The sequence below is a fragment of the Eleutherodactylus coqui genome, chromosome 1 (genome assembly GCF_035609145.1).
Source record: "Eleutherodactylus coqui strain aEleCoq1 chromosome 1, aEleCoq1.hap1, whole genome shotgun sequence".
In the NCBI taxonomy this organism is placed as follows: domain Eukaryota; kingdom Metazoa; phylum Chordata; class Amphibia; order Anura; family Eleutherodactylidae; genus Eleutherodactylus; species Eleutherodactylus coqui.
Genome location: NC_089837.1, coordinates 445,233,546 through 445,258,034, shown reverse-complemented (window position 1 = coordinate 445,258,034; position 24,489 = coordinate 445,233,546). Strand labels below are relative to the sequence as shown.

Sequence of the window (24,489 nt, the reverse complement as noted above, 5' to 3'; positions counted from 1 at the left end):
CCCGCTGCCGGTGATAAGAAGAAAACACCACACGGAGGTCTGGTATAGTTTCTCACACGGGACATGGCTCTCGGCTGTGCCGACGTGCTTTATTACAGATTACATGAGATCTTATACCCTTTGTCCCATCCCCAACAAGGGGTGATGGGCTTATAACCATATATGGGCAGTCCGGATTTCCGGCCTGACAGTGAGGCGCCTCTGGCTTATGTACAGAAAATCACGTATTTAATTAACTTCAGTACAAAGAATCACCCACTCAATTCTAAGAAAACGGCCTAAGACAGTGAAAATTATGTACATAGTGGAACATCTTGATATTGCGCTTCTGGGAAATCGGCCAAGTACACGCAGCCTTGTGTCTGGTTCTGTATCTTCTCTGAATTTCTAGAACATCTCTCTCAGCCTTCTAAAGCCTTGGAATATCTGATGTAAGGCGACATATAAGTTTTTTCTCTCATTTGGAATTGAAGAGAACTTGCATACAGGTATAAAGCATAAAAAAACATATGGCAATATATATATATACCCTCACAGAAGAACGGAGGGGAGATCTTTCTCTCCTTCTCTCCCGCCCGCTCTGCCCCGCTCCCCGCTGCGACTCACCTGTCAGCAGCGGAGCGTCCCGAATCTTTCAGCACGAGTACAGCGGTACTCGGATAAGGCACATTACTCGGACGAGTAGTGCTTATCCGAGTACGTTCGCTCATCTCTAGTCTTCAATTCAAATATAGCAACAAGAGCCGCAGCTCTTGGGATATAAATGCTGTAAAATTTCTGTAGCAGAATTTGCTGCAGAAAATCCATGGCATTTGTAGTACAAGTGGAAAACTTCTGCAGCGTGTTTGAAATACACTGCAGATTCTAAATCTGCACCTCGTCTGTTTATGCTGCAAATTTTGACAGTGGATTCCAACCTTTGAAATGCAAAGGTTGAAGCCTACTGCAAAATCCAAATCATGTAGGTGCGAATTTGGCCCCTGCAAATTTGCTGCATATTACCTGCCGATTTTCTAACTTGGCAGTGAATATCCCCATGTGAAGGCGCCCTTAAGGAGGTAAAATTTCCTGACGGGTTGTTTTGAGGCTTGGGGTACATGACAACTTTGGCCATGACACAAAATGTAACCCTGCAACATAATATTCTAAGGAAAGTCAACATTGTGGCTATGACATGATGATCATAGAGTGATAGAATTGGAAGTGATATCCAGGGTCATTGGGTCCAATCCCCTGCTCAATGCAGGATTCACTAAATAATCCCAGACAGATGTCTGTCTAGCCTCTGTTAATGGAAGATAACGACAAAGATGCGATTCAAACCCATGCATGCAGAACAGAATGGATTAGCAGTCCATTGCCTTGACCACTCAGCTACCCTGCCCACTAGAAGGCCAAACTTGCTGGAATTTCTGTGATCGTAAAGTTGCTGCAACTAATGAGCCACAACATGAGTACATAGACTTCCATTAATTTTCAATTTTGCAGGGCTACAATGTGAGTTTTGGCCACACAACCTGTGGTATGGCCAAAGTCCCTATGTACCCCTCGCCTAAAGGTTACACAGTACAGATAGGATATGGTGCAGATTTTGTTGCGGATCCGCCACAGATTTCATCTTTTGAAATGAAAGGGTGAATTCTGCTGCATATGCACGTCAAAATTTGCACCAATAGTGTGGACTTTGATATAAATTTGATGAAGATTTTGGTGTGGATTTTCTGTTGCAGAACATTAGCACCAATTCTGTTATGTGGAAAGTCTACACCAAAAACTGCATCAATTTCTGCACCAAAATCCACATCATTGGTGCAGATTTTTGTACATATTTGCAGAAGAATTCACCTATTCAATTGAGAAGATGAAATTTACCCTGAATACGCATAAAAAAACGTAGTTCAAAATATATTGGTGTGGATTTGCACCAAAATTCGCAATATAGGCTGCCTTCACCTGGGAGAGAAATGCTGTGGAATTTCAACTACAGGAATCGCTGTGGAATTTCTGCAGCATTTATAGTACAAGCCAAGGGATTTCAAAAACCTCCTTCACATGATGCGGAAATTTTTTGAGAATGCTATTAATTCTAAATCTGCTGGATTTCTATTTATGCTGTAGATTTTTCCTGTGGACTTCAACCCTTAAAATACAAATGTTAAAGGCGTATTCCGGCACTGGGGCATTTTTTTCAATTTTCACCCATCCACGAGAAAAGACTACAGGAACCTACTATAAACCTCAGATTTCATTTGGTGCATAGTCCCCCGCTGCTCTTCACTTTTGGGTGCAAAGCAAGGAAGTCTCAACACCAGTACAAGGGACTGATGGAGCTAATCACCAGCAGAAGTTAGGCAGCAGATGATTGGCTTCACTGGTCACATGGCCTTGGTGTTGGAGACATCATCATGAACCAAAGGGCAGCAGGTGCTGGTAGAACAGGAGAGGTGGGGGAGGAGGAAAGTTGAGTATAACTTCTTTTATATTGGTACTACAGGATAAGCAGCTTTGTAGAAAAAATGTCCTTGGATAACCCCTTTACAGGAGTTTTCTGGGACTTAAAGGGGTTGTCCCGCGGCAGCAAGTGGGTCTATACACTTCTGTATGGCCATATTAATGCACTTTGTAATGTACATTGTGCATTAATTATGAGCCATACAGAAGTTATAAGAAGTTTTTCACTTACCTGCTCCGTTGCTAGCGTCCTCGTTCCCATGGAGCCGACTAATTTTCGCCGTCTAATGGCCAAATTAGCCGCGCTTGCGCAGTCCGGGTCTTCTTCTGTTCTCAATGGGGCTCCGTGTAGCTCCGTGTAGCTCCGCCCCGTCACGTGCCGATTCCAGCCAATCAGGGGGCTGGAATCGGCAATGGACCGCACAGAAGCCCTGCGGTCCACGGAGGGAGAAGATGCCGGCGGCCATCTTCAGCCGGTAAGTAAGAAGTCACCGGAGCGCGGGGATTCAGGTAAGCGCTGTGCGGATTTTTCTTTAGGTCCCTGCATCGGGGTTGTCTCGCGCCGAACGGGGGGGGGGGGGGTTGAAAAAAAAAAACCCGTTTCGCACGGGACAACCCCTTTAACTACTGCTGATCTATACTCAGGATAAGTCATCAATATCTGATCAGAAGGGATCCACCGCTTGGGACCCCTGCCGGTCAGCTGAAGCCGCTACAGCACTTGGGTGATGATAAATAATCGATAGTTTAGTCCCAGAATAATCTCTTTAAATACATGACACATAAGTGCTATTTTAGCTGTTGGGCCAGATACAGTGGTGGACATGCAATATGTGCAACCTGTGCAGCTGTATAGGGGCCATCTACCGTAGGTAAAGGGATAAGTGCCATGTTAAAGACAGCCAGCAGCCTTCTACAGTAGAGCCTTGTGTGGCACAGAGTGTTCAGGCAGCAGATATGCAGTCCTAAGCTCTTGCTCATGACCTGAAGGTAGTGAGCTCAATTCCTGCATGGTTTAGGTAGCAGACTCAAGGTTGACTTCCATCCTTTCATGTACTGAAAACATTAAAAAAATTTTGATGTGGAGTGAAATGGGGGGAAAATGCAATTTCACCATCTTGGGGAGGGGTGGGAGTATTATTTTAACAGTGTACGTACTGCAGCAAGAGTGACATGATACCAATTTTTGGGGGGTTTTTTGCTGCCCTACTAGAATATCTTTCGAAAAAAATCCCATCACTATATTCTGACCGCCATAACTTTTTAAAATCTTTCTGTTGATGGATTTGTTTTTTGTGGGATGACCTGTGCTTTCCTTTGGTACCATTTTGGAGTACATATGACTTTTCAATAGTTTTTTATTCATTTTTTTTCCTTGGAGACAAAGTGAACAAAAATGTGCAATTCTGGAGCTTTGCATTTTTTTCTGACATTCACAGTGTAGGAAAATAATGCATTTTTGTTATATTTTTTACAGTCAAACTTTTTTCACTCTTTTGTAAGCCCCTATATAGGGATTTGAACTTTTGATCATTTTTAGCTCTACTATATACTGCAATATTTCACTATTGCAGTACCTGTTATTTCTGCCAGAATTGTATTAGGACAGGTTTTGGTAAGCTGTGCCTTAACCGATATCAAATGAAACTAATTAGGATGGCACATAATTATAACATACAGAGGAAGAGGGAGGAGAACACATTCCTCTTGATCTAAATAAATGTTCCCACACAGAAATTTGAGACTGTTTTGCACTTAAAACTTAAAACAACAGACAAACAGAGCTAAGACATACATCGTTAATCAGTCGACTGTGCACAGGACAGTTTTATGATGTGTCTTAACTTTCCTTCAACCTGCACATGGAAGGAGATGCAGCACCATAAAACTGTCCTGAGCTCAGTGGACTGATTTACGATGTATGTCTTAGCTCTGTTTGTATGTTGTTTTAAGTTTTGAGTGCAAAACAGTTTCAAATTTCTGTGTGTAAACAATTATTTAGATCAACAGGAATGTGTTCTCCTCCCCTCTTCATCTGTATGTTATAATTATGTGCCATCCAAACTAGTTTCATTCAATAAACTGACGAATGGGGCGATATCCCTGAAAACTTGCTTGCTGTAACATCATGCATTTTTGTTAGCCATTAAAAGGTATCAAATCTACAAGATAACTTGGTTTCTCTCACTGAGAACAATCACATGTTGCTCTACTGGCTAACACGGTATCAAACCTTTTTTTTGTTTAACCCATATGACACTGGGAAGTTACAACCTCAGACACCAACAGTATTTTGGCTTTATGTCAAAGGACTAGGGTCTGGGTATTGGAAGTGCCTGAACTGCCTGCAACCCCTGTCCCTACCTACTTGCCCTAAACCCCAGGGCGACAACAGGATGGCAGTCCCTAGGCTCTATAGGGAAGCGGTGCAGGGAGTCAGACCACAAACAATATATGGAGACAAACAACACAGAGGCAGGTCAGACAGTCCCGGTCAGCAACAGGAAAGAACCTGACCAAGGGTCAGGCAGAAGACAAAGTCAGGTCCAAAAAAGCAGAGAGTCAAAACGGGAGTCAATACAAGAAAATGCATGTGCAACTGGAAGACCTAACATACATTAGCAATTATGCTTGAAACTGAGCAGCCTAAATGCTGTCAGAACTCCCGTTCCATCAGCTGTTTGGGGCAGAGAGTCTGACAGCAGCAAGATCCAGTCAGGGAAGCTGGGGGCACCAGCCTCCAGACCCCGCTAACAACAGGGAGAGACAGAGCAGGCATGCCCGGCTGTCATGGCAACGAGGACACGGCGCGGGACGGCACCCGCCGCATCCCTAGTAACCCGGCGGACTCCACTTTCATCACATACGCTTACATTATAGAGCTAAAAGTAAGTGACAAATTTCCTTTAATCCAATTGTTTCCAGCAATGTAATCGCACCAATAGACTTGAATGGGTGATTTTTGCCTCAAACTTTCCTCTGGATCAACATTGGGGAGGAAATAGGCTGAACTGGATGAACATATGTCTTTTTTGGCCTAACATACTATGTTACTATGTTAAATTGCAACAAAATAGGACATCCTGAGATTGATTATATAAATTTTACCTAAATCGTACCTTTGAATAACACCATTAAAAAATATATGCTTTATTTGCATCCAATTTCAGTCCAGTTTTTTTAGTCTGAAAATCAGACAGAAGAATTGTTGTGCAAATATAATCTAAGGATATATTCACATAAATGATGTTTTTGTCTGACTTCCTTTCCACTAAAATCGGACTGAAATTAGCTAGAAATAAAGCATATCATTTAAATTCACACCTGAAAATTTTAAATGGACAAACAGTCCATGCACAAAAATCACAGCATGTCCTATTTTGTTGCAAATCCAAATGAATGGCTGAGCGCTGCCTCTGATTGGTCACAGTGCTCAGCCAATCAGAGGCAGCGCTTTCTGCAGGTGGGGATTTTTCAATCCCCGGCCACCAGAATACAGAAGACTGCTGGGGACGGGGAGAAGAGCCGGACAGCACTTCTAGGTGAGTTAATTATTCTTTTTTTCTACAGCTAGGGATGATTTTAAGGGAAGGGCTTATATTTCCAGCCCCCCTCCCCCTTTCCGAAAATCATCGCTAGAGGGGTTGAAAGCAATGGGATGGCATTGCGCTTCTTTGCCACAGCTGTGACAGCTTTGGCAGGGGATTCTTTCATCCCTGAGGGGAGTCCCATCATTACTGAACACTGTGACAGTGCTGTCACAGTGTTCAGTGACGAGGGGACTCCCCACGGGGATTAACGGAGCCCTCAGGGTGTTCCCTCATCCCCGCGAGGACTAAGGGGTTAACAGCTGGACATTTAAAAGGTGCTTCTGGCCAGAAGCACTTTTTAAATGCCATGCTGTAAGCATCGGGGAAGCTATTCCCTGTGCAGGAGTTTCCATTAACTCCTGCTCCCATAGGAGTCAATGGAAACTCCTGCAAAACACGTACCTATGGCCTATATTTTTTAGGTGCGTGCTTTTTTGCGCTTCTAATTCTGTGCATATGAACACTTCTATAGGAACCCATTGGTTCTTTTAGAAGTGTGTATTATGCGCGCTTGTGTGAATGAGACCTAAGGTTGCAGCAGGTACAGCTGAGAGGTTGCAGTGGTGTATAGATGTGCAAATGCCTTCCTGTTTGATTGTTTTTATTCTTAAAGTAAAAATGTTAAAGAGGTCATCCGGGACCTTTATTATTGATGACCTATCATTAGGATGAGTCATCAATAGCTGATTGGTGGGTGTCTACCATTCAGGATCCCCATCGATTAGCCATTTGTTGGGCCTACTGTCAGTGCGGACAGAGTTAAAAAGAGATAGCGCTGTCAACATTGCAGCTGTCCAATTTGGTGCTGCAGAAGGGAGCTATACCTGTAGTGCCAACCCAGGGTACTGCAGTATGGACAACACTGCCTGCTTCCAGCGCTGTCTGCAATTACCGCAGGCCTGGTGAACAGCTGATCAGCAGGAATCCGGAGTGGCAAACCACCATCAATCAACTATTGATGATGCATCCAGAGAATCGATCATCAATAATAAAAGCCCTGGACAACCTTTTTAATGTTTTGCCAGTTGCTCAACCAACTGCATGGAGAATGGCTGAATTTATGTTGAAAATACACCTGGCATAAAATGATGTAAAATTTGAAGGTATTGTGGCAAGTGTGCAGGATTTGTGAGGCCTGCTTTCAGCTTTCCATCAAACAGAGGATAGCCAAGAGAGACGTAACCGTGAGATCCGGAGTAGAGTGGTGGTTATGTCTTGCCAAACTTTATAGTGCCTAAGAAAAACAAAAAAATACCCCAGGTCTTCACTGGCCACTGTTTTGCTGTTTGCACCCTGTTTGATCTCTATCAATTCAGTTTTCCATGTAGATTTTCCTATTTTTTTGCTGCCCTGCTGTTTTCAATCCACTTATAGATATACTAAGGCAGCCATTCTGCCAGTGGTGTACTGGCCTAGACTTCCTCTGGATGCCTGCCCTTTTGTTGTTGTAGTTGTTGTAGTAACTAGCAGCGTGCCCATGTCCCTGTTACTCGAGAAGCCAAATGCCTAATGACAGGTAGTGGATTGGAAAGCTGATGGAAGGGAGACACCTAATAGCTGGAAATTCAAACTTGATTTTCAGTGGTAAAAAAAAAACAAATAAAAAATAATGCCAGTATATCACAAGATTGATGATACACATACTGTCACGTTTCAGTCAGCACATAGTTAATTATTTGCCAGCACACCTTGTTTCTGGAGGCTCCGTCCAGACAAGCCAGGGTTAACAGCTCCTGTGCTTCCTAGTATAGGTTAATTACCCTGCTAGTGTCTGAGAGGTGTGGTGGTGGTTGACATGTCTGTCTGCCAATCAGCTGCTCCCGCCTCCCTATAAGAGCCAGCTTTTGCTGCCTGGGAGTTGCCGATTATTCTCCAGTGATCCCTGAGCAGTCCTGGTGTTCAGACCTGCTGAGTGTCTGGCTCTGGTACTTTATTCCATTCCCTGTATGTTGGACTTCTGTCTTGCTCCTGTGGAGGTTACCTTGGCTTGTTCTAGCTCTGCCTTGGTCCTGTGGTTGGTTTTCCTGTCATGTTGGTTATTTCATCTGCCTAGCCTGTCAATACTAGTAAGTTGTCCTCTGCGTTGGTACGGCGGTTCCTTCCTGTCCTGCCACTAGGCAGCGTAGGGTCAGTGTTGGCGGCCTGGACCTGTCCACCTTTGGGGCTACCTCCAGGAAGGGACATTGGCGTGGGTGAGAGTCAGGGAGTCCCGCGCCATGTATACCTGTGCACACTACTAGTAATGTAACACATACAGGCTGTTAGATAAGTAGAAGTTGTGTGAAATATTAGTTCCCATTTAAGTACTTATGGAAGCTGTTTGCCTGCAGTAAAATGACTGCTGCCTCCAAGCATGGATGTATTCCTAAGTTTCTTGTTTTCCATTCATGAACATTTCCCCTCCACCAGAGGTAGGACCTACATTAGAAACAGCTGAGTCAAGGCTGCAGTAAGCTCACATTCAAAACTCCAGGTACAAGTTCCAGGATTCAGGAGGAGGATACAAGTTTCAAACTATACCGTATGATCAATCTATAGGTGTTCAACCACAGCCAAAGTAGGATACAGGAAGAAAGCTGTGGGTTAATATAAGGCAGCAATTACGGTGATTGCCAACAGAGCTGTTAACATGTAAGAGGGGGAGCAATGGCTCCCAGACGCTTTAATGAGTGTCCGCCTTGGCTGCATCAATCTCCACAATCCCTGCAGGGAATTCAGGTGTATGAAGTGCCAGAGGATTACAGCACCTGCCAGCACTGAGGTGCACCCCCTCCCCCCAGAAGGGCAAATTTAAATGTTTGACGCTACAAGCACCATATAAAAGGCAACTACTGCTGCGCCACAGTTCAGAGCACAGGGGACTATTGAAAGGAGTAGATTTGCTGAAAAGCTCAAGTGCAGCTGAGTGTGCTGTTGTCCTGACTGAGGTCCCAGTTGGACCCAGAGATAAGAGCCACATAAAGAACAGAGAGAGCAAGAAATTCTGCTGCCTGACCATGGATCAGAATGAGGAAGGATATTGGAGAGTTTATTGGCAACCTCAGTAAACTCACAAGGTGTGCACAGCACTACGAACCAAACAGTAGGCCAGCAGGCCCGCTATGCATAAAGTCATTGGCAAGCATTCAAATGGTGATTACTGGACTCGAATAAAGGGGAGTGAGCAAACGATCGTTCTATTGACAAGAGTTGTGACTGCCATCGCAGGGACAGTAAAATCAGAGTTAAAGGGGTTGTCTCGCGGCAAACCTCAAAATTTAACATTACCCCATTCCCCCTGTCACCCCCCGGGCCTAAAATAGCAATTGCTTGCTACTCACCAATCCGACGAAATATGGAGTTATAAAATTCTTCTCCAAAGATGGCCGCCGGTCCTTTCCCAGGGATGCACTGCGGTTTTCTCCCATGGTGCACCGCGGGTCTTCTCCCATGGTGCACCATGGGCTCTGTGTGTTCCATTGCCGATTCCAGCCTCCTGATTGGCTGGAATCGGCACACGGGGCGGGGCGGAGCTACGCGATGATGTGTAGAAGGGGGCGGAGCCAGAACGCCGCTCGTGCCCGGGCCAAACAAGAAGCAGAAGACCGCACAGCGCAAGCGCGTCTAAAAACGCCAGAAGACATCAGAATTAGACGGATCCATGGCGACGGGGACGCTAGCAACGGAGCAGGTAAGTGAATAACTTCTGTATGGCTCATATTTAATGTACGATGTACATTACAAAGTGCATTAATATGGCCATACAGAAGTGTATAGACCCACTTGCTGCCGCGAGACAACCCCTTTAATTTCTTTTGCTTTTTAGATTTACTGTTTTATGGGAAAGTGAATTATTAACCTTTTACAAAGAAATTGTGTATTACGTTGTGTGGTTTCTGTTACTGCTTTACGGCACTAATTCTTGCAAACTATTGCTGATAGTTGGCACTGTTCTGCATTGTGTATAACATTAATTCCAAGATCTAATTAGCTGTAGCTAGTGTTAGGCAAATCCACGGTACAAGTTGTACTGACTGCTTATTATAATAGTATTCACTTTCATCTTTTTCTTAGTTTGTAAAATAAATATTGCACTTTTTTAAACTCTGTCTGCTTCATTGCATGCTGAATCTGCGTTACGACACTATGTACCTGCGACAAACATCACTAGAATAATAGAACATCCATACATAGAACATACATAGTAGCTGAACAAAGTGAGAACAAGCAAAAAAACTACGAGTCAAAAGTTTTAGAACACCTTGATTTTTCCAGTTTTTATTGATATTTACACCGTTTAATGTTTAAAATGTACATTGAAGTGAAAGCACAAAATAAATACATTAAGATGAATAAAAATAATGGATTCACTTTGTTTTACCAAATAAAAGCTAGATTTTTGACACTTCAAAGTAGCCCCCTCTACCTGATATAACAACTTTCAAGGAATTATTTCTACAATTGTATTCAGATATTGTTCAGAAATTTCATCCCAACATTGTTGCAGAAGTTCCCACAAATGTGCTGCACTTATAGGTTGCTTTGCTTTCACCCTTCTGTCCAGTTAATCACAAACAAGCTCAATGGCATTTAAGTCGGGCGATTGTGCAGACCATTCCATTCTTTGAAGTCTACCGGCTTCTTCTTGCCCCCTTAAATAGATCTGACATAACCTAGAAGTATGTTTTAAATCATTGTATTGCTGTAATATGAACTCCTGACCAACTATGCTATGGTAGACGTTTTTGTCCAGTGTGTCAGTCATCTTGTGCAAGTTGCCAACTCTGGATTCAGCAAAAGAGATCCAAACCATTAAACTTTCACCTCCATAATTGGCATTTGGTTCCTAAGTGTGTGACACCATCCTTTCCCTTATTCAATGTTATATAAAAACCCTGAAGTGGCCTTTGGTCTGCCAGACCTCTTCCTGAGAGAGTTTCTTCCAGTTTCCAAGTATAGGAAGTATAGATAGTATAGGAAACTGTACTCACTGCCACCTTGGCTATTTTTCTGTGGAACAGACCTACACTGCTAAGGGTTGTAATTATCTGTCTTCTTTGGCTAATTGCCTTTTTCTTGCCATTATGATAGCAATGTTATCTGTCCTGAAGAGTAAAACTGTCCAAATCCTGTCCTAGAGAGTGTTATATAAAATTAGATGGTTTGAAAGTAATCTACAAAGGTTGAGAAACTTTGGCGGCTGCTCACGACCAGATTTGCATTGCGGCATCCTGAGTGGGTGTCAGCCTCCTGGTTCCGAAGCAAATACCTTACATAGCATGCTATGGAAAAACGCTTTTTCCTGCAAACGAGCGGAAATCAATAGCGATTTTCTGCTCGCTGAAGAAAAATTGCAGCATGCTCTATTTTTGAGCAGATTCCTCGTGGATGGTTCCATTGAAGTCAATAGAAGTTGTCCGACCCGTGGCCCTTCCAATTGACATTGCGGAAAGGTTGCAGATTCTGTGTCATTGCCTAGCGATGGGCTTTAAGAAAAATCTGTACTGTGCATGTCCAATGGCCAGCTGTCCGGACCATATGCAGCAAAGAAAATGACAGGTACGCGGGGTTACCGGCCAGACACAGGGTCGGATTCCAGTCCGGGATCCGGAATCCGACCTGTTTGTGCGCAACCGGCCTTATAGGAATAGTTTGCATCAAATTTCAAACAATAATCTTCCTTTCTATGATGCAGAGCAGCTGTCCTTGATATGTTCCCTGAAAAAAGCCCTTTGCGTAAAATCATAAATTCTGACCATTGTTGCATTTCAGATTAAAATTTCATAAGATTTTTATGTTTTTAACTTACTTTTGAACCTTTCAACCATTTCATGTTATTTGCTAGACTTGAACAGTGTGTAAAAAAATAAATGGAAAAATTGAAGTGTTCTAAAACTTTTCACCGATAGTGTAGGCTGGTAAAGGCTGCAAGGCAGAACAAAGGAGTCCAGAGTTAAAGTTCAAATGAATACAGCTCTTGATGTTCTGCGTGTTCTAACGCCTCCTTCGCCCCAGATGTCGCTGACTACCTGTACTGGTCACCACACGATCTATACATATAAATACACAATAGCTCTGGCCACTAGCAGTACAATGTTGAAGTACAGGTAGTAGAAAGGTGGTGCCATGTCTATGCATTCAATACTAGGGTACCGTAATCCCTGAAAGGCAGTATAAAATAGTCTTCGGATAAAATATTGATTCCAAGTACTGTATGTAGCATAGAACTCAAGGTTGCCCACTATTTGCAAAAGCTTGGAGTCTATGTGCACTTAAGGCCCTTTTACATAGGCCGATAAACTGTTCAATGTAAATGCATTGAACGATGAAAGAGAATTTGCTCGCTTCTCATTCATCGTTCAGTTTCTGCATGCAGAAAACTGATCGGCCGTGTAAACTGGCAATCTTTCATTTATGAATGACTGCCCGTTTATTGTGAATGGACGCGGGCCAGAACAATCCCCGGCCCGCTCCACCTCCATTCACTGAATGATGTTCGTTCCTGTGTCAACGTATAGGAATGATATCGCTGGGATGACCTGTCGGATCATCCAGTGCAAAAAGGACCCTTAGTCTGTGAATATAATATCAGTTTACAGTTTCCTTAAAGGGATTGTGCCAAGTTATACAGTGCTTGGCTCCTGGCAGTCCCATAGAGATGGGACATGCTTGATCACCACATCGTTCATACAGTGAACATGGGACCTCCATTCTTGTGATCAGTGCATATTCTTGGGATCATAGCCCAACAAATCAAACACTTATTTCCTTATTTAAAGGGGTTGTCTCGCGAAACCAAGTGGGGTTATACACTTCTGTATGGCCATATTAATGCACTTTGTAATATACATCGTGCATTAAATATGAGCCATACAGAAGTTATTCACTTACCTGCTCCGTTGCTAGCGTCCCCGTTGCCATGGTTCCGTCTAACTTCGGTGTCTTCTTGCTTTTTTAGACGCGCTTGCGCAGATGCATCTTCTCCCTTCGGCTGGTCTTGGAAGCATCGGCGTTTTGGCTCCGCCCCCTTGTACGCGTCATCGCGTAGCTCCGCCCCCGTCATGTGCCGATTCCAGCCAATCAGGAGGCTGGAACCGGCACACGTCATGGGGCGGAGCTACGCGATGACGCGTACAAGGGGGCGGAGCCAAAACGCCGATGCTTCCAAGACCAGCCGAAGGGAGAAGATGCATCTGCGCAAGCGCGTCTAAAAAAGCAAGAAGACACCGAAGTTAGACGGAACCATGGCAACGGGGACGCTAGCAACGGAGCAGGTAAGTGAATAACTTCTGTATGGCTCATATTTAATGCACGATGTATATTACAAAGTGCATTAATATGGCCATACAGAAGTGTATAACCCCACTTGGTGCCGCGAGACAACCCCTTTAAGTGTAGAACTTGCTACAACCACTCTAAACAATTTACTCAAGACTGCTAAACTTCATAAGGACCAGTTTTCCTCAATTTCTTTAGGACACATATTAACTATAAGCTGATTACATTGCTGGAATCCCCAACAATCATCTGTCATCTCTGGAGAGTTTGGCAACAAGTGTTCAGTTTCCCTGTACATGGTAATTAAAGCACTGTTCTCTTTGAATACTAACATATTTCCCAAAACTAAGGTGCAATTAAACTAAAAGCAGACCTATCTTGTCCTCATTTTAGCGGGGACGGCTTAGCTTTGCTACTGTCGTTCCTCTGACTGCAACAATGTATTTTGTTTTTTCTCAGCCCCTTTCCTCCCTAGAGAAACGTCTTACATTTGGCACTGTGAATGTGTCAAGTGGGCAGTCTCCACCGCTCACTATCACTCAAGTTTGATCTCATCTCTTCACAGTCATCAGTTGTAACCGCCCACTTGACACATTCACAGTTATGAGAGTCAAATTTATGATGAGTCCTAACGGGGGTAAGTGTAAACAAAAGAAAGATATGCAGCCAGCTTTGCTCACATGAGGACAGAACAGTTCCTTTCAAAGTTGGGTTCACATGGGGTGGAATTGCCGTGGAATATCTGTGCGGATATTCCGCAAGATTTCTGCGATATTTCTGTCCTGTGTGTGAACTCAGCCTAAAACTTGGAAAGTAAAGCAGAAGCATGACTTGAAGTTTCTGGGCCCTAAAGCTACATCTCTACCAGGGTCCCCAACTATCACATGTCAATAGTACTAGTCTCTTCAAATGGGGTAGAGTGACTTTTTGGACTTTCTCAGACACGCACCTGCAACATTTGCATAGGGCTGCCACCTTTCTCACCAAAAAATACCGCCTAGGTAAAGGTCAAAAAAGAGTGTGGTTCTGGGGGTGTGCCTTAACCCAGATTGTAAATACACTCTATATCAGCACATAGTCCACTGTACAACTCTCCTACATACATACAGTATGTAAATTATACCTTCTCTGATAATCTGTATAGTATTTGCTCTATATATACACTGCAGAGTTTTTATTGGCACTGGCATCCAAATTAAAAGACTAACTAGACCAGTAATTTACCAGCATAGTGTCAACGCTGTGTCTACACAGTTATGTCTACACAGTTATGTCTCTGGAAATTGTACATGCAAATGAGAGCATGCTGAGAGAGATCTAAAACTTATGACTGTTAAGGTGGCCATTAACACTTTATTATCATCATTTGCATGTAAAAGGACCTCCAGGAGTTGTTTGCAGAGCCCAGCTTGTGTTTCAACATACACCTGTGTAAAAAACTTCCAGAACACATTCAATTGTTCTCCTGGTGGCTAGTGTAAACATGCAGTGGGGAAAACATGCTGCAGTCTATTGAAAAATGAGCAAAATACATTTAAATCGAATGTATTTGCCCAGTCTTTAAGTGGCTGAACGATGGATTTTAAGTGTACCATAATCCATCAATCAAACGAAAACTGCACGATGCCCACGTTTACATGTAACAATTATCACTCATTTTCGGTAAACTTGGATGAATTCTGAGCGATAACCGTTGCGTGTAAAAGGGCTTTTATACAGTAGTTGGACAAGCAAGCCTAATTATGTCATAATACAAAGCTTTTCATGGAAAATCTTTCACAATACCTTAATTGCTTTACGAAAGGACTTTGGTACACAAGCTAATGATATTTTTAAAGAGTTTACACTGTCCATTGCACCATTTATACTAAAGTAGCTGCCGCGATTTACAAATGTGATAAAAATAACAATAAGTTGTATGTCATATTGCAAAAAGTAGTTTGTTTGAGTTGTACATTTCAGTGGAGCATTTAGTGAATATGATTACTGTCCATTGCTTCTAGGTCTCACCCAGTTCCCAGACATTTGTGAGTGCAAAGACACTGAGCTGGAGTGTGTAGAGGCCAATTTAGAAGCGGTCCCGTACGTGTCAAGCAATGTAACACTTTTGTAAGTAGACGCCTATATCCCTCTGATTCTATTAACTTGCTTTCATGTTAATAATTCATCTGTGACACTTCTATTAAATGCTGGATCATCTCATTTAGATATAAGTCACCCCTCCACTCACTATCTCTCTTTCAACACTACTTTCTAGCAACTCCTTGTAGTCTACTTTCGGAGAACTGTAATTGACCTATAGATGCCACACTTAGATTTGTCATCATCAGTATAAAATATGAGGAAATAGTGGTGAGGAATATGCAGAATACATTGTATTATCAACTATTGCATTATAATGGAAGCAGAATATGACAACTCAGATCTTGTCAATCTTTAGCAATGTGAATATTTATGCAAATTTAACCAAGTTACAAATAGCATGTCCATTGGCACACATCACTGCCATTCACACTCTTGACAGTCCCCAAGGGACTTGTTATTTGTATAGCGCCAACTTATTCCGCAGCGCATTCATGTAATTTATTTATTACCCCCAGTAAGCTGGGTACTCATTTTACCGACCTCGGAAGGATGGAAGGCTGATTCAACCTTGAGCTGGCTACCTGAACCAATCAGGGATTGAATTTGCAACCTTCAGGTTGTGAGCAAGAGCTTAGGACTATACACTGCTGCCTTAACATTCTGTGCCACACAAGGCCCAGTATATATGACAGACGAAGGTGGAGCATGCTTTATGCAGCAACAATAAAATTTAGGTTAGATGCACATTAGCTATGAATGCAAGGTGAGCCTGAGACTCCTGGGCACAACTCGCCTCGAACAGCTCACTGACGCTAGTCCACGGGCTGTCCGATTGAGGCCTCATTCACACGAGCGTGGTTTTGGTGCTGAAATAGCTGCACTAAAAAAAAAAATGCATTTCGCTCATGCAAAATTTTTGTGAATGGGGATTTCTAGCATTTAAGTCTTGAGCTTAATTAGTTGTGAAATTGCCCGTTCACATATTCGGGAGCTACATGTTATGTGTTATCCAGCTCCCATAGGAGTCTATGAAAACGCCCACGCATCATGCACCAAAGATAGGTCAGGTCCTGTCTTTTCTCGCAGCACAGACCTTAGATGCGAGCTTTGCAGTCGCATGTCCTATCTTTCATAGGGGCGAGTATTTTGCGCATGTAAAATTCCTTCATCGGAACGGTTCTATAGGCAACAAGTGGTTCTATTAGACGCAATCTTTTTACATGCCTATAGTGTGCTAAAACCACGCTCACGTGAACGAGTCCTTACTGTGAGGCAGCATATTGACATGCATTTGCATGTCCTATTTCTCATACGTGAAAAGGACAGGAATAGGACATGCCATGAGCTCTTTCTGGCAGACCATTAGTCCACATGAAGAAATACCAATCCTGTCTGTAGATTAGCATGGCCCAAAATACACTAGTGTGCTGGGGGTCTAAATAACCAGAAATTATATTTAGTGTATATTACTCCATAGGAGGGTTCTTGTACTTAAACATTACATCATACCATTACATAGCAATATTTTCTTTTTCTTAAAGTGACAGTACTTAAATTTTCCCTGAAAGTTACAACATTGTTTATGACATTTGGAATAACACAGCGGCGCATACATAGCCTCCTGAATTCTCTAAAGTGTCAGCAGCAAGTCACATGTAGTAGCAGGCTTTCTCCATATACCCAAACTATCCAGTAACTCACCTCTTAGTCGTTCCGATCTCCATACATTAACCCCTTAAGGACCTCCCCCTTTTTTTCCATTTTCGTTTTTTTCTCCCCACTTTCAAAAAAAATCACAGCTCTTTTATTTATCCATCAATGTAGCTGCTTGAGGGCTTGTTTTTTTGTGGGTATTTTTCAATGGTACTATGTAATGTACCATATAATGTACTGAGAAACTTTAAAAAAATTCAAAGTGGAGAGAAATAGGAGGAAAAAAAAACGCAACTCCGCCATCTTTTGGGGGGTGGGGTCTTGTTTCTACGATATACACACTACAGCAAAAAGGACATGATAAATTTATTCTATGAGTTAGTATGATTACTACGATAGCAAATTAATATAGTTTTTTTGCTGTATTACTTTTAAAAAATATCTTTGAAAAAAATAAAATAATTTTCTGCTGCCATCTTCTGACAACCATAACTTTTTTTTTTTTTGGGCAATATAGTTGTTCGAGGGCTTGTTTTTTGCAGGACGTCCTGTAGTTTCAATAGGTGGACTGGCTAGACTGAGCTTTGCTGCATCACAGTCACTCCATAAACTGCTGTGACGCTTTGTATAAATGCTTTTTGGCCACCTATGCCCTTTGCCATGATGGACGCAACTGCAGAATCAAATGAAGGGGCATGACTTAGCCTCCTCATTTTTGGCAGCTCTGCTCTCTAGCAGTGATGACATCCAGGGGTGGAGCTAAAGTTCCTGTCAATCTACAGAAACAAAATCATAGTGAATAAAGTCATGTGACCTCTCTAAAGGTCCTTTTCACTGTTTAAGCAGCAGAGCCATTTATCTTTAGTGGAGTGGTGATTGACAATCCCCCTATCCTATTACACATACTCAGCAGCACATCTCCTTGTTTACATGGACAGATGTGCTACTAACCAGTAATTATTTTTATAATGGCATGAAAGACACAATCAGCCAACAGGTGAGCATTGGCTTGCTTATTGTTTGATTGCCAACATATTCAGATTGGCCAATGATCTGGCAAACTATTTTTGTGCCTGACCATCGACCTGTGTAAAATAGCCTTAGTTTACAGTCTCCAATAAGCAGGAACATTTTAATGATGGGTAATTAGGACACCTTTTCTGGGTCTGCCAGAACAAAACCTTATCACAGGTGTCCTACAATATGTATTATGTCATGTCTCTATGGAGTACTTACACTATTCTGCACTTATTTGAAGCACAATGTAGATTAGACACAATTTTAATTATATAGCTTTCGAACACTGAGAAACATTGGACTAAAAAAATTGCATCTCTGAAATTCTAGGAGAACTGTGGCTTTATTGTTTGACTACTTTTGTTTCAACCCCCTCTGCCACTTTATATGGTAGTGCTACGTTCTAGTTAACATATAGGAAACTTTAAAGGGGTTGTCTGAATTTTTTTGTTCCCCACTGCTGCTTCAGGTCTTCCTCATGATGTAATGTTTACAGGCTGACCCAGCCTGTTTATGGGACGTCACAGGCTGCTGCAGCCAATGACAGAGCTCAGCACTGAATCACTGAGCTCTGCTATTGGCTGCAGTAGTCTCTGATGTCCTGTATACAGGCTGGCTGTAATCTGTAAACAAAGAATCACAAAGGAAGACCAAGCAACGGCATGGGAGGCACAGGGAGCCAGGAAGCACAGGGAGCCGGAAGGAGTGAGGCTATTTCTGTTTGTTATGTTGCTGCATAGGATACATGTTTTTACAAAAAAAAAAAAAAAAAACTCAAGCAACCCCCTTTAAGTTCCATTAATTATATCGTTTTAAACATCTAAATGGCCAGAGAAAATTGGTCAATGACATATAGGGTTACTAGGTACGGGTGCATCTTGTCTCCACCAGAAGTATGGGTGGAGACTAGTGATGAACGAGCATACTCGTTAAGGGCAATTGCTCGAGCGAGCATTGCCCTTAGTGAGTACCTTCCCGCTCGAGAGACAAGGTTCGGGTGCCGGCGCGGGGGAGTGGTGAGTAGCGGCAGTCAGCAGGGGGGAGCTGGGGGGAGAGAGATCTCCCCTCCGTTCCTCCCCGCTCTCCCCTGCAGCTCCCTGCGCACCTCCGGCACCCGAACCTTGTCTCTCGAGCGGGCAGGTACTCGCTAAGGGCAATGCTCGCTCGAGCAATTGCCCTTAGTGAGTATGCTCGCTCATCACTAGTGGAGACATAGTGATTGACTCTATCCACCCTCTTAATGCCCCCAAGCTCCTGATTGGCTAGGGTGTTGGTTTGCTGTGGCTGGAGGGTTAGGGTTTGCATAGGCTGGGGGTTTGCCGTGGGTGGAAGGTTAGGGTTATGGTTAGCCTTAGGATTAGGGTTACAGGAGTAGTAGAACTGATGGAGCCAGCTTCAGGAGGTGGGCAAGAAGCATTGCTGCGTCCGCGGATCGGAGGGGCACCATGGAGGGTAGGAGTGCTGTTGCTGGCAGCACCAGTACCAGCTGGGCAAGAGAGTGCAGTGTCAGAGCGCTGTTGTCAAGAAAGGGGCTGACAGATGCCGGGGGATGGCTAGACAGAGTGTGGGGCTACCTTCGTTACTATTCTATAAGTGGCATTAGAGAGATGGCTTTATTCCTCCTAGGCTTATCTGCATATTCTTTTTTCCAGGAAGCATTGACTGACTTATATAACTCCTTGTGCTAACTTGGCGGTCTCCATAAAGAGAAACATTGCCCGCTTAGACCCTTATAGCTCATTGTGTTATAAGAAATATGAAAGCGCATGATTGACCGCTGTTAGGGTTGCTCTAATTTACATATAATTGGCTTATATTTAAATGTAACTTTACATTGCACTACTGAAAATTTTACATATTTTGCAGCAGTTTGTGGTGAGAATTTTTATTCCTTAAAGACCAACCATTTGGGGGGTTTTCATTTTCTTTTTTTATCCTTGCAATAGAAGAGCCAAAACTTTAACATGCAATACAATATATAGTACATACTGCAATTAAGGCTGACTGTTTCTGTAATCTTAACCTTGTGTGGCTGCAAAATACAGATGGGTGTTCTCATCTCAGCTGCGATTGGCTGAGATGAGAATAACCCATTTAGAGGATGCAGAGTCAGCAGATATACTTTGGCCCTGGTGCCTAGGGGGCCCAATAGATCCTCTGCCACATAAGGTGACACCAGTATTATAAATAACACATGTTAGATAGGGGAAAGCTAATACAAATGTTTGCACTGGGGCTCAGAAGCTTTATGTTGTACACCTCTGGTCATTTGTGATGTCCTTAAGAATCTACTGTAGAAGTGAGCCAATGTGCTTTTCAGTATTGCACCTCCTTGGAGTTTCCTTTTGTCTTGTTTTATCCCAGTGCTGTGATTGGAAACAGTAATTAGAGATAAATGATGAGGTACACAGCAGTATTTAAAATGCAAATGTGGCTGCTTCCAAGTATTACATTAAGGCCTCATTCACACAGGCGATGAGTTTTTATACCGGCTGCACCAAGAGTTGAAAATCGCATTGATGAAGAATACCCATGATTGAGTCCCGTGCTTAATTAGCGTCTTCTCGTCCTATCACACGTGCATATTGCGTGAAAAATATGCTGCAGTGTGGAATTCCGTTGGCTAGCAGAAATCCTTGGATTGACTTCTAATAGCTTAAATAGCTGTCTTCTTTTCAGAGTGCCGGGCACAGGTAAACTCCCTCTCCCTTCCTTTTTTCAGCTCCCATAGGAGTCTATAGGAGCTTTCATCATTTTTTGTCAAAAAATAGGTCAAGACCTATTTTTTGATGCAGCGTGAAGAATCGTCGACCGAAAACACTCATGTGAATGAATGCATTGGAATCCAATGCTTCCCGTGGTCGCGATTTTCGGCCGATGTTTTATCACAGTTAAATAGCCATATGTAAATGCTTGTGTGAATGAGGCCTAAGACTGATAAATAATTTTATATTTCATCTTTTGTTTCTAATTCAGCATTGCTCGATTATCCGCTCGCATATAAGAACTGCAGCATGCCGCGATTCTACACGATTTTCCATGATGAACCTATCATAATAATAGGTGCATCGTGGATAGGCTCATCGGCATGCCGCGATTTGCCATGATTTTCCGCAATGAACCTATAATAATAATGGGTTAATTGCGGAAAATCGCTGTGACATAATGCTCCCTTGCGGCAGTTTCCATGGCGGTATATCGCATTGCCCATGGACAGCCGGCCTAAAGGTTCAGACTAACAAGGACGAAGCTTTTGGAAGTGTTAAGCTTTTAAACAAAAATTACAGTGCTTACAAGAAATATAAGAAGAAGACAAAATTAAATATACACACACATATACAGTGTGTATATATATATATATATATATATATATATATGTGTGTGTGTAACCTATGAGCCTCGTGTGGTGCAGAGTGTAAGCTCTCACCTATGACCTGAAGGTTGCTATACAGCAAAACCCAGATTAGATAAGAAAATACAGACAAAGACACAGGTAACAAGCTAGAGTGTATATATATATGTGTATATATATATATATATATATATATATATACATACACTAGCTGATATACCCGGCTTCGCCCGAGTTAATTTGGTACTGGTGTTTATCTGGTGTTCACACGGAAAATCTTATGAAGTCGTGGTTACTTTAGAGATACTGAGGAAAAACATATGTTCCCCATTTTGCATAGTTCTCTGCGTTACCCAGGAAACCCCACGTGGAGGCAACCATGCGACGTTTCCTTTATATAAAATGACATCAGGAAGTGAGAGAATTAGATTACGTACATAAGATTTGGACACTAATTCTTTTGCGCTTAGAATTGAATAATCGAGTTGGGACCCATTAACTTTTAATACTTATGACACAATCAATGCTTGTGCCAAATTTCATGTTTCTATGACATTGGGAAGTGAGAGATTTAGATTATGTACGTAAAATTTGGACGCTAATTCTTTTGCGCATAGAATTGAATAATGGAGTTGGGACCCATTAGGTTTTCCTATTTATGACATAATCAATGCTCGTGCCAAATTTCCTATTTCTATGACACCGGAAAGTGAAGAAATTACATTCTGCACGTAAAATTTGGACGCTAATTCTTTTGCGCTAGAATTGAATAATTGAGTTGGGACCCATTAGCTTTTCCTATTTTTGACATAATCAATGCTCGTGCCAAATTTCCCGTTTCTATGACACCGGAAAGTGAAGAAATTACATTCTGCATGTAAAATTTGGACGCTAATTCTTTTGCGCATAGAATTGAATATTCAAGTTGGGACCCATTAGCTTTTCCTATTTATGACATAATTAATGCTCGTGCCAAATTTCCCGTTTCTATGACACCGGAAAGTGAGAAAATTACATTCCGCACGTAAAATTTCGACACCAATTCTTTTGCGCATGGAATTGAATAATGGAGTTGGGACCCATTAGCTTTTCCTATTTTTGACATAATCAATGCTCGTGCCAAATTTCACGTTTCTATGACACCGGAAAGTGAGAAAATTAGATTCCGTACGTAAAATTTGGACGCTAATTCTTTTGCACATAGAATTGAATATTCGAGTTGGGACCCATTAGCTTTTCCTAGTTATGACATAATTAATGCTCGTGCCAAATTTCCCATTTCTATGACACCGGAAAGTGAGAAAATTACATTCCGCACGTGAAATTTGGACGCTAATTCTTTTGCGCATAGAATTGAATAATGGAGTTGGGACCCATTAGCTTTTCCTATTTATGACATAATCAATGCTCGTGCCAAATTTCCCGTTTCTATGACACCGGAAAGTGAGAAAATTACATTCCGCATGTAAAATTTTGACGCCAATTCTTTTGCGCATAGAATTGAATATTCGAGTTAGGACCCATTAGCTTTTCCTATTTATGACATAATTAATGCTCATGCCAAATTTCCCGTTTCTATGACACCGGAAAGTGAAAAAATTACATTCCGCACGTAAAATTTCAACGCCAATTCTTTTGCGCTAGAATTGAATAATGGAGTTGGGACCCATTAGCTTTTCCTATTTTTGACATAATCAATGCTCGTGCCAAATTTCCCGTTTCTATGACACCGGAAAGTGAAGAAATTACATTCCGCACGTAAAATTTCGACGCCAATTCTTTTGCGCATAGAATTGAATATTCGAGTTGGGACCCATTAGCTTTTCCTATTTATGACATAATTAATGCTTGTGCCAAATTTCCCGTTTCTATGACACCGGAAAGTGAAAAAATAACATTCCGCACGTACAATTTTGACGCCAATTCTTTTGCGCTAGAATTGAATAATCGAGTTGGGACCTATGAACTTTTCCTATCTATGACATAATCAATGCTCGTGCCAAATTTCACTTTTCTATGACACCGGAAAGTGAGAAAATTAGATTCCGTACGTAAAATTTGGACGCTAATTCTTTTGCGCATAGAATTGAATAATCGAGTTGGGACCCATTAGCTTTTCCTATTTCTGACATAATTAATGCTCCTGCCAAATTTCGAGTTTCTATGACACCGGGAAGTGAGAGAATTAGATTCCGTACGTAAAATTTGGACGCTAATTCTTTTGCGCATATTATTGAATAATCGAGTTCAGACCCACTAACTTTTCCTATTTATGACATAATCAATGCTCGTGCCAAGTTTTAAGTTTCTATGACATTGGGAAGTGACAGATTTAGATTATGTACGTAAAATTTCGACGCCAATTTTGCGCTAGAATTGAATAATCGAGTTGGGACCCAACTACTTTTCCTATTTTGGAGATAATCTATGCTTGTGCCAAATTTCATGTTTCTACGACATCGGGAAGTTGGAGAACTTTTGGCGAGTCAGTCAGTGAGTGAGTCAGTGAGTCAGTGAGGACTTTCGTCTTTATATATATATACACACACACATACTGTAATGTTACAGTTTCATCACTACTGGCATAAAGAAAACATTTGCCTATTCATGGCTTTAAATGGACATCACTTTTTTCAACAAGTTGGTCAGACTGTATTAATATAAGTATTAATATAAAACATCATATGTAAAAGATCAGCAGAAACCATCGATAGTCATGCTCCAATCTTTATGCACACATTTCAAATTAGCCAATTAAAAGAGAATTAAATTGGTAATCATGGTTGAGATTTGAATACCCATTTGTGTGCCAGTGTCACTGATGGCCAGGATTACAGAAACAGCTGAACTCGCTGTTCTAAGCAGTTTTCTTTTAACTCCCACTAAAGTGAATGGAGGTAAGTAAAAAGTGCAACCCAGCTTTTTGCTACACAATTTTCATAGCCTTTAAAATGCAGAAATAGCATAGCTTACTGCAGGGAGCAGTGAAAGATGAGCCGAGTTGTGGTTGGGGCGGAAAAATTATAAAGATAGGTGCAGATCCCAAAGGAGACACGCCTATTTACTGGCTATTTTTGGCAGATC

At 42.1% G+C, this 24,489-nt stretch overlaps 1 protein-coding gene across 1 annotated transcript in view; it reads left to right on the top strand.

The window, feature by feature from the left end:
• RXFP2 (relaxin family peptide receptor 2) overlaps window positions 1-24,489 on the top strand; it is a 334,755-nt gene that overhangs the window by 229,307 nt on the left and 80,959 nt on the right. Inside the window, exon 4 of the mRNA XM_066583026.1 lies at window positions 15,302-15,407. Within this exon, the coding sequence (XP_066439123.1) occupies window positions 15,302-15,407 (106 nt within the window). The remainder of the gene's footprint in view (window positions 1-15,301; window positions 15,408-24,489) is intronic.